The sequence below is a fragment of the Gekko japonicus genome, unplaced genomic scaffold (genome assembly GCF_001447785.1).
Source record: "Gekko japonicus isolate JY-2015 unplaced genomic scaffold, Gekko_japonicus_V1.1 scaffold1751, whole genome shotgun sequence".
Taxonomy (NCBI): Eukaryota; Metazoa; Chordata; class Lepidosauria; order Squamata; family Gekkonidae; genus Gekko; species Gekko japonicus.
The window spans coordinates 387655-399332 of NW_015171554.1; the positions used below are offsets into that span (position 1 = coordinate 387655).

At 42.4% G+C, this 11678-nt stretch overlaps 1 protein-coding gene across 1 annotated transcript; it reads right to left on the reverse strand.

The window, feature by feature from the left end:
- Positions 1–919: 919 nt before the first annotated feature.
- On the reverse strand, positions 920–11649 carry GCC2 (GRIP and coiled-coil domain containing 2; the record flags this gene model as incomplete). The annotated part of the gene is made up of 6 exons (XM_015419709.1): positions 920–2466; positions 4118–4319; positions 8039–8178; positions 9547–9741; positions 10149–10366; positions 11471–11649. Coding segments are annotated over 6 exons (1005 nt in total), but the record flags the coding sequence as incomplete, so codon positions are not given.
- Positions 11650–11678: the final 29 nt, after the last annotated feature.

The following is an 11678-nucleotide window of genomic DNA, read 5'->3' on the forward strand; positions in this document are numbered from 1 at the left end:
CAGAAATCACTGCTGCTCCCTCTAGTTAAAAATCAAGGAATGCTTCATAGAGATTTCATACATTGGTCATGAAACATTCATCCTTCAGAAGTCTAAAATGCCAGAAAAGAAGTTGGGAAAATTGTCAGGCCCTATAAGTAACCTCAAGAAAATGAATAATTTTCAGTTCTTTTCCTATCAGAAGGAGGAGGAGGAGAGATTGGATTTATACCCCACCCTTCACTACCCGAATGAGTAACCAAGCGGCTTACAATCCCCTTTCCCTTCCCCACCCTACAACAGACACTCTGTGTGGGACTGAGAGAGCTCTTTCGAGAACTGCTCTTGAGAGAACAGCTCTGAAAGTACTTGTGATTGACCCAAGGTCACACCAGTAGCTGCACGTGGGGGAGTGGGGAATCAAATCTGGTTCTCCCAGATTAGAGTCTGTATTCTTAACCACTACACCAAACTGGCTCTGAGGTAAAGCCCTAATAATTTACAGGAAATGAAAATGGGATTGAGGAAAAGGTTACATTTATATTAAGAAGGAAATGCATTTAATTTTAAGGTGTTCTATCTCATGACTACCTTGTTTAAACTATCTTTAAATATGAGGTTTTTGAAAGCACCTACATAATACACAGTTACATAAATATACTCCATTTACAAAAGGCCATGTTTTACAACTGTGGTTTTAATCTGAATTTCTCTCCCATGACTAAGGTTTATGTTTAGCAAAAGGTATAGTTAGAACATGCATACAGAATGTTACAATGACAGTATTTGAATTTATACAGTGAATGAACTGATACAATCAAAATTGGAAAAGTAATAAAAGTAAACTATATCGATAATTTATTCAGTTTGAAAAAATAAAAACAGACTTTGAAGTAAAACATTTAAAAAGACATAAAGGTTCATTTTGTCACAGTTGTTAACATTGTGCAAATAGGAAAATGCTGTTCAATTAATAGCAATTATTCAGTGAAACCAGTTCTGAAAACAACAAAGTACAGAAGAAAGTGCAAAGACATTTTCCTGGTCAGTTTCGACGTGTCAAAGTAGGGGAGGAAGGACCAATCAAGATCTTTCCTCTGTGGCAGAAAAACAGCAACAAACAGACCTAAAATTACACAGCTTGAAGTGAGATAAATTAACAAATGCTGATGCAAAACTCAAGATTTAAGCAGAATACATATCCTAAGAGAATACAGATCACCTAGACTGACGTGTATGTTATGTAAAATGATACACTTTGGGGTGTCCTTGAGAGCATCCCTTCCAGAGAGGCAAAAAAGCTGCAACCAAGATCGAGTGTTTGAAAAGTGAACTATTTGTTTCTATGGAAACAATATACAGATCTTCTTAACACATGCATGTCAAGTTGGCACCCCTTGAGAATGATGGCAGAGAAAAGGCGTCCATTTGTGAAAAAGGCATATAGCTGTAAGTTGTATTGGCCTGAATCCATCTTGAAGGTTTTCTAGAAAGCACTCAGCCTTGACAATGATGACTGCCAATTATATTCAGGATTCTACCTGTAGCAAACACTGAACCAAGTCATCAGGAAGCCTTGTGACGTGCTGCATTGGTAACGCTGACCTGTGCTTAGAGTCAAATATCTTTTCTAACTCTTATTTTAATGCTTTCTTTAAAAATGTCAAAGGGATACTTTAGGAAAGCTTGTTCTCAGTAGTCATTAACTAATGATTTAATGCTCAGGCAAAAGGATCTGACACAGCAATGTCCTAAACAGTGCCCGATTAGCTTAAGGAATCTCTAAATTAAGTTTGGACTTGGGCCATATATTCAATTTGTTCAAATAGCAGAATGCTGCCAAATTTTTTTTTAAACTCTCTTCCCCTTTTCAGAAGAATAAGCGATTTGTAAGGTAAGTTCTGAAGTGTTTTACTAAGTCATATATTCAACATCCTTAAGCACAAAACAGGCAATGGTCTTAACAGAAGCACGGGAACGCGCGTGTTCAGAGTCACCAATTCCATTTTGGCCTTGCTGTCGATAACGATCTCATGCAGGAACCTGTTTCAGATAAATACGAATGAAGATGCTTGCTGCAGTCAGAAACCCCAGTTTAAAGGGTTCAATGGAGGGCAGCCCTCCAGACACAAAGGGATGTGTATATGGAACTCTCCCAACCAAGGAGTGAGACGGCCCTTGCTCCATGCAAGCATTAGAATGCCTGAGCTTGTAATGAGTCACGACATAGGGACTAGAAGTTGAAGCCAGAACACACCATTCACAAGACTTTACCAAAAAAAAAATGATGATCAACAGAAAACACAAAAGTTACCCCTTGCTACATGTGTACACATGGCGCATTCTTCAGTGCTGAGATTCCTCTCAGGGCAACCTCTGAAATAGGAATATCGGGAAAGGGAGCGTTCCCACAGTCTTAGCGTAGTCCTGACCAGCTGTGCAGGTATGAAGCCCACCCAGCTGGCTGTGACGTGCTGTCCTCCTCACCTTATGAAAAGACAAAAAATGTGTTTCCTCTGTAAATCAAGGAAGAGCGTTTAACCAGAAAGCGTGATTTGACTGACCTGCATGACATTGCGCCTTAAAATGGAAGTGCCCGATCCCATTATAAATCAGAGCTATCCCCTACGTGTCATGTGTTGGATCCCACAGAATATTTCTGTGCTTGTAACAGTCCTGGCACAAGCAGAAGTGCTAAAATTACTCCTTGCTCTGTCTGTTGGCACTAAGAAAGTGATAGTATCCTCACCAGCTTTTCTGTGCGTGCAAAACATAGTACAAGGTATTTCTTCTGATACAATTTAAAAAACCAAGTTAAATGAAATCATGCGAAACATCTATTTTATGTACCACTGCTTAACATGCACGCTGTTGATATGTTAAAAACCATGTTAAAGTGCTATGTGTTTCTGTAGTTTTGCGCTACTGATTGTACAAGTGGAACTATATGCAAAGCAGGGCTATTTTTGGGCAGGAACGCACAGGAACGGAGTTCCGGCTGGCTTCCAAGTTGGCCACGCCCACCAGAAACTCATTAGCATAATAGACCACACCCAACATCAGAAACTCATTAGGATTGGCTACATTAGGGGTGTGTGGCCTAACATGCAAAGGAGTTCCTGCTACAAAAAAGCCCTGGGTTTTGACAACAAACAAGGTAAACAGAATAACAAGCAAAAGGTGGGTGTGGCTGGATAACCACACTTCTGGTAATATGGGTGCGGCCTAATGTGCTGTTCTGTCAGGGTGTGGCCTAATATGCTAATGAGTTTCTGCTGTTGGGTGTAGCCTAATATGCTAATGAGTTCCTGCTGGGCTTTTTATACAAAAAGAGCCCTGATGCAAACTACATTCACACATTACTGGATTCCAACCCTATGGTTAGAAACAAGCCAGCCAGCTTTTGCTTGCTACAGATACCATGTCATTTTGAACAATGATTTCCGGATCTAAAGTCATGCTAAATGTAAATATAACCGAAGGACCACCTGTGCCCTTATGAACCCTCCCGACCATTCTGGTCATCCTGGGAGGCCCTGCATTGCGTGTCCCCGCCTCCTGAGATTAAGCAGGTAGCAACCCAAGAGAGGGCCTTCCTGCCCAATGCTTTCATTTTTTAAAAAATGTCTTCGTATGTGTTTTTGATCTGTTTGTAGTTGTTTTAATGATATGTGCTTTTTTGTGGGAAGGTTGGTTTTAAAAGGGTTTAAAATGTGATTTAATATGTATGCTTTAATTTGTTAGCTGACTTGGTAGCCCTTGTGGGGGCAAGAAAGACAAGACATAAATTTTGTAAATAAATAATAAATATTAAAATTTACAAGAAAATTCCCACTGTGAGCAAAAAGAAGTAGCTTGTAGCATCTTCTGTTAAAAAGTTTTGATTAATTTTTACATAAGCACACAGAGCTGTCGTCATTAACGTAAAAATGCTGAAGTGGTAGATTTTGTTTAAAACATTTAGTCTTGTTTTCAGCACTGGTATGGTGGCCCTCGCAGGTCAAAAGAGAGCCAAGTTTTTCAATATATCTATTTTGCTGCCCAGTCTTCGCCAGAAGCAGCCCCTCCCCTCTCCTTTCTTTTCTCTGCTAACATTGGCTGACATATAACACGCCGGTAGCAAAATAGCTTCACATACCTTGAGCAATTGCAACAAGCTTTCCTTTTTCTTCTGGACTTAGCTGTAACATGGTATCTATTACAGGAAGAAGCCTCTCTCTTTCACTGCCCGACTTCAGAAATATAAACTGGAGCAGAACATTCTTCAAATATTCCAGATTAGCTACAGATTTCTCGCGTTCCTGGTTCCTTTCTAAACGCCTAATTTCACTTTTAAGAAGCTGAAGTTAGAAAAACACAGAGAGAATGATAAAAAAAAAATCCATAGGCGGCTACAAATGAGTCAAAAAAGCACAGCCAAAATGAGCAGCAAAGGGAGAGATTCCTGTTAGACTGAACACAGCATTATACAATAATGGAATAGAATTTGATCTCCTCCACACTGCTCAGTGCTGCCAGTCACATAAGTGGACACACAGCCAAATGTAGATGGGTAGATGAATGAAGGTGGCAACCCTCTGTTATTATGCTGTCTGGATCATGTGATCATGCAATATCATCAGCAGAAATCTAGTAGTGTGAATTGGCTCTCATATGCAGAAACCATGGGCAGGCTGAAAGGAAGAGGAGGCTGGAGGAGTTCCCCTTCACAGATGAAATACATGCAGCCCCTTTCAACAACATCAGGTGATCAAAAGCCAGAAAGTGCTTAAAGGACTTTTGTTCAGTAGTTCTCAGAGACAGTTTCATGAAGTTTAAAGGGGCTAGCAGAGTCTATATATCACTTGGTGAACTAGGGCCCCGGTCACACGGGCAGGAAGATCATCCTCTCTCTAAGATGTTGGGGGCCTATAACACCCCCTCCTCTGCCAGACTGTGCATCCTGAAATGGGCTGTGTAAACTGCTTCTTGACATAACAAAGGCTTCAAGATTTCTTTCTCCCCAGGGCTTAATCTCTCGCCAAATCACCACTGGTAACCACTTCATACATCTGACTGTCAACAGTCAACATTACAACCCCTCTTCCTAGGAACTCTGCAAGTTTGTTTAAGCAAGCATGTATTTGCTTCAGTCAAGTGATGCTAGGGCTGTGAGGTGATGTGATTTAAGATGTTGTGGACTGGAGGAGCAACCATAAAACTTTTTTTGTTGTTGTTGCACATCTTCAACATGTGAAGTTTATTTCAACTTGTACCAAGTTCTCCCTGTCCTGTTTAACAAGACATGCACATCTAAAACCTAGCGAGCTTACTGTAAAGGACGTTTACTGCTTATCCGTGGTCAATGAATGAGGAGAACTAGTGAGAAGACGAATCAAAACTAGAAAAAGATAAAATCTGACATTAAGAGGATCTGTTTCTTTGGTTTCCCTTCCCTAGAGAGAAGTCTTGGTGAATGATGGGCATTTTGACTTGCTATTAGAGCCAATAAACACAGACTGGGAAACAGCTGTCTGCCCAAGCATGATTTACTGGGGCCATATGGATTGAACAGCCTCGGGTTCGCCACGGGAGCTCTATGCTTCCCAGATGTGGCACTGTGAACACCTGGAAATCCGCCTATCTTCCGTCTCTGTAGCGTGGCTAATGTTCCGTGTGACCGCAGCCTGGATAGATCATCCTCTCTCTAAGATGTTGGGGGCCTATAACACCCCCTCCTCTGCCAGACTGTGCATCCTGAAATGGGCTGTGTAAACTGCTTCTTGACATAACAAAGGCTTCAAGATTTCTTTCTCCCCAGGGCTTAATCTCTCGCCAAATCACCACTGGTAACCACTTCATACATCTGACTGTCAACAGTCAACATTACAACCCCTCTTCCTAGGAACTCTGCAAGTTTGTTTAAGCAAGCATGTACTTGCTTCAGTCAAGTGACGCTAGGGCTGTGAGGTGATGTGGTTTAAGATGTTGTGGACTGGAGGGGCAACCATCAAACTTTTTTGTTGTTGTTGCACATCTTCAACATGTGAAGTTTATTTCAACTTGTACCAAGTTCTCCCTGTCCTGTATAACAAGACATGCACATCTAAAACCTAGCGAGCTTAAAGGAAAGGATACATGCATCACGGACTGTAAAGGACGTTTACTGCTTATCCGTGGTCAATGAATGAGGAGAACTAGTGAGAAGACGAATCAAAACTAGAAAAAGATAAAATCTGACATTAAGAGGATCTGTTTCTTTGGTTTCCCTTCCCTAGAGAGAAGTCTTGGTGAATGATGGGCATTTTGACTTGCTATTAGAGCCAATAAACACAGACTGGGAAACAGCTGTCTGCCCAAGCATGATTTACCGGGGCCATATGGATTGAACAGCCCCCTTCCATACCTGCTGTTCAACAAATCCAAGATCCCAAGCAGGATCTCTAGACAATCTGAAGCAGCTTCTTAACTGAAAACTGGGCCAGCTCATCACTTGTGGAATCAAACTATTTTATTTATTTTATTTTATTTACAGACTGCCTTTCTCACTGAGACTCAAGGCGGGTTACAGATTCAAGGCAATGTACACCTACAGCATAAGACATCCAAAGAACAATGCAATGGTACAAAACTAAAAGACACTGTGAACAAGAGACTGACTAACAAATTGCAGTAGGTGGAGTTGCAAAGGTAGTAGACAAATGCTGTCAAAGCAAGATGATACCGACGAATTAATACTTAGGTGACTGAATGGGTAAAGACTGGGGAACTTCAAGCTTTCCTGGATGAAGTTAATTGTTTAGGTCCTTTCCAGTCTGGTTTTAAGGCCTGGTTATGGGACTGAAATAGCCCTGGTCCCCCTGCTGGATGACCTGCATTGGGGGATGGGCAGAGGGAGCGCGACTCTATTTATTCTCCTGGATCTCCTGGCTTTCGATACCATAGATTACGGTATCCTTTTGGATCACTTTTCCCAGGCTGAGATTGGGAGGTACCATTTTGTGGCGGTCCTACTTGTAGGGTAGGTAGTGGTGATAGGGGGGGACTGCTGCTCAGCCCCTTTGGCCCTTGGAGAGTCTCACGAGGTTCCATCTTGTCACCTATGTTATTTTAACATCTACATGGAACCACCGGGTGCGGGTCACCCAGAGATATGGGATCAATTGTGACCATTGTGCGGATGGCACTCGGTTTTATCTAGCTCTTCTGGCTGGTTCCAGGGAGGCTCTGCAGAAACCTTGAACCAGTGTCTGGAGGCAGTTCTGGAGTGGGTGCATGCCAATAAACTGAGGTTTAACCCTGACAAAATATGGAAGTGCTACACGGGTAAGCAGAAGGGATGACCTGGGATTTAAGGTGTCACCAATTCTGGATGGTGTTGCGGTCCCCTAGAAGGAACAGGCCCGCAGCCTGGGTGAGCTCTTGGACCCTGCCAGCAGGTGAAGACTTGATTTGTTTTGTTGGGCATTCTTCAGAGAGCAGAAAGGTAGGGTATAAATTTTGTAAAATGAAATAAATAATCATTGCGGTCGACCACAATCCTATTCCATTATAGGGGGTGTGCTCCTGGACTGTTCCCATCCGCTAGAGTTCTAATCCCTTCACAAAAACATCCTTCTGCTTTAGATTCTATGGAACGTGACTTATCCTGGCCTTGGAAACAGCAGTGGCAAAAGGGTTACAACATTCCATGCAGAATAAAAGACTTTACTTGACGACAAGCCTTGCTGGAGCAATGCTGGTACCTCTGCCTTTTTAATCCCACTCCCAGTTCCAAAGTCTGTTCTCGTAGCTCATCTTCTGCTCCTGATGCACTCCATTAACTTACAGTGACCTACGCACCCTGACTTTGCCTGTCCTCAAAGCAGGGCAGAGAGCGCTTGGTGAGACAGACCTTTGTCCTGCTAAAGTTTTGTAGAACTTACAAAGCACAGAACACAGCAGCATCTGTGTGAGCTGGTGAGGTGGGGAGGGGAAGCACGTCCACAGGCAATGGGAATAACAAACTCACATGACAATTACAGAAGGATTTTTAGGCAGTCATATGAACTAGATGTTTGCTAAGCATCTGCCCACTGACCTTAATTTGTTCCATTAGGATTACATTGGTTGCTTCTGATTCCCGAAGTAATCCATTTAAGTGATCGGCACTCTTTGTTGTGGTGTTTAGCTTCTCGACCAGCTCTTCTTTCGTAAGCTCTGCTTGCCACTGCGGAGGCTCTGCAGAGATTGAAAAGGTAATGTGAAATTTGCCTCATGTGATTTTAGTTTATGGAGTCACTATTCTTTATGGTTGCCATCCAGAGTTATACACACACCCATGGGCTAGAGCTCTGCTCCAGTCTAGATCTTTGCTTCCTGGTTCTCTGATGCAGTAACAGCAATGGCTGGGCAGGCTACTTTTTACATTGAACATAATCTCTCCACCGCAACCACAAAAAAATAAAATGCAACCTGTACTCAGGACTGTAAAAACATACACAATTTCTCTGGAGGGTGGCCTGTGCCTATAAAGTGAAAGAGCCATGGGATACTGAATATTCATGTGCGAAAAACTAAGTCCTTAGCGACAACTCTGCAGAAACTAGATCTCTAACACTTTTTTTCACATAAAAGTTCACAGGCAATCTCTTGAATATGATTTCCCTTCTACTTAACAGAAGTTGAGTCTTCCTTGTTTTCCACCAAAACAGCAATATGCTATATAACTTCACAATGCAGAAATGCAGATCCATCACTTGACAGGTCTTAGCTTTCCACTGAATAGCATTTCATTTCAAAGGATAGCCTAAAAGTTCTCATTCCCACCTCCCCTGTTACTGGAACTGAAATTAACAATCACATATTCTTCCATCTTAACTGTGCTTCCCGAGCCTCTGCTGCAATTTTTTTAGACTTTTAAGGTTCTTAGGGCAGGTACTTGTCTTTTCTAAGTGCCACACACACACACAGATGGTGCTTCATAAATAATATAAAAAGGTCTCTCTTTGGTACCCAATTTATGATGGTTTATCTACACGGACAAGTCACCACCTAAAAGCAGAATTATCAAATGATAAGAATAAAACCATATCTTCTGTTATCTGACACACATAACTTTAGTGCTACTAGAAATGCCACATTAAATATAATACTTTTCGTTCCCCTGTGCTTGCAAAGAACAATTTTACCTCAGGATTGCAAAAAAACAAAAATAAAACCTACACAATTAATCCCCTCTAATCCATGACTCCGTAGAGTATCAGCCAGTCCCTCAGAGCATAAAGCTTACAGAATTAATCATTAGTTGAGTAGCTATTTGCTCCAATTTCAGCAGAGAAGATATGTCTGAATGTCAATTACCTTAAGCCAGTCTAACTTTTCAGACAGCAGCTCAAAGTTCTGGTAATGGATTGTGTGAGAGTGGCTATCAAGAATACTGGAAGAGACTGCTTCATCATGAACGCTTTCTGAAGGAGCAAAATGAAGGAAGCAGAGCAGAGAGCTCTGGACAACAAAAAATAACTCTCCTCCAAAGACTATTAAGCACTACTAGCGCTGCAGACAGGGAAACCACCATCACATGGCCTTTGGAGAAGTGTTCCTTACCAAGTTTTGTATCAGGCGTATTAAGGAGCTGTTCCAAGGATGGTACATAAGTGCTGGCAGAAGATACAGACTCTGTGTCAGTGGTTTCCATTCCTTCCCCTTCCTCTCTAGCTACAGTGTGCACATCAAGAAGAGGAAGGTCAGTGTTCCTTCTTTCTCGCAAGTTCTTTGTTGGTATATTGGGAGGAGGAGGACCTGCAAAACCAGGAATTCTGCTACAGTATAAAGTGGCTACTGGAATGGAATCGCACAAAAGCTGGCTAGACAGACAAGATGTTCCAAAACATTTTGGTGCAACAGGCAAAAAAACAAACTACAGCCCTCCCACATACCCCGGTGATAAACATATAATAATAAAACCAAACAATCAACAGCTTGATGCCATAAAAATCTGCCACATCTTCAACGTATAACGATAAGCCCTGCCAACAGCACATAATGGAGGAAGAGATCTCCTGTTTCAGTGACAGAGCTGACAATTCATTTTAAGACAAGAGAAGGTCTCAGAAGCGTGTGTTTGTTGAGGGGAAAGAGCTGACAATATCTGCCAGCTGGTTCCAGCTCAACATTATTTCTGCCCACTGTTAATGAAAGAAGCTTACTTTTTGAACTTGGCTCACTTTTAAGTTGAAAGAGCTGGGCTTCTACTTTGGACAGCTGCTGCTGCAATGTCTCCACGGTCTTCCTGTGCTCTTCCTGAAGATGCCTGACTTGGTCTCGGAAACTGTTCCGAAGAGCTTCGTTCTGGGCTGTCAGCTGACTGGTAGTCTGTGCGTGCTCCGACTTCATCACCATGTTCTCAGACTGTATTGTACAGAGCCTGTTAGAGCAGAGAAGCCCGTGAATTAGAAACCAGGCCCTACATAACCAGGGACCCTACATAACCAGGGACCGACCTACCTGAGGGACCACCTTTCACCCAGAGAGCACTACGGTCAGGGGCCCAACATCGTTTGACTATTCCGGGCCCCAAGGATGCAAGGCTCACCAGGACCAGGAAAGAGCCTTTTCTGTGGTGGCTCCCTACTGGTGGAACAAGCGCCTGGAGGAGATCAGGGCCCTGTGGGACCTTTTACAGTTCCACAGGGCCTGTAAGATGGAGCTCTTCCACCAGGCTTTTAAATAGGAGCCGCTACTACTGTTACCATCAATGATCCTATTGAACGTCTGGATCCTAGGTCTGGCCCAGTTGTATCGCTAGGGATGATGATTGGACGAACAACGTGGATTTAGATCTGGAAAGCACGCCATCTAATCTTTAGTACTGCAAGCACTTTACTGCTAACTGTTAATTTATGTCATGAATGAGTATGTGTTTTATGTAATTTTAAAAAATTTTATGGTTATGCCAATTAGGTGCATTGTGCCGCCCTGAGCCTGTTCACAGGATGGGTGGGGTATAAATATAATAAATAAATAAATAAAAATAAAATACTCTAAATAAATAAATAGTCCACGGAGGCCAGAAATATAAGGTATCGCTACATTTCAAGCTTGAGGGAAACCTTAAGAAATGCATTGAAGTATCTTATCCCCAACAGAAATATCCAAGAAATTGTGGGGTTTTAGCTCCAAAGACCAAATTTATTTGTGGAGTTGGATCTAGTCCTTTCACGAATGTGGTTCACAGAAGGGATTTCTGTGTCTCAGGGCAGTCCCATTCCCCCTTGAAAAGCCACTCCTCAGGGTGGGTGAAACCTACCCCAAATATGGGCTACCGCCCCTCCTATCATCGCTGCATTCCACGCTGCTCCCAATGATGAGTCAATGTTCAGAAGCAAAGGGCTGTACTGGAAAGGTAGCAAAAATCCCTTCCATCAACTTGGGCCTGTTGTTGCAAAGGTTGGATCCAGTCGGTGGATCCAACTATTAAACGCTAGTCACAAGAAGGAACAACAACACAATTTACACAGTAGATGCATACTTTTCTCGGAGCTCTGCTTCCTTTGCTACGGTCTCCTGGAGGATTTTATTGTGTCGTTCCAGCAGTGTGTCATGTTCGGACTGCAGGGCTTGAAGCTCAGCTACATTGATTTGTAAGTTGTGTTGAGTGTCTTGCAATTTTATCTTCAACTGATCTATTACATTTTCTAGGTGTTCTCTAAAGGAAAGGAAACCAAATGCCTACAAAT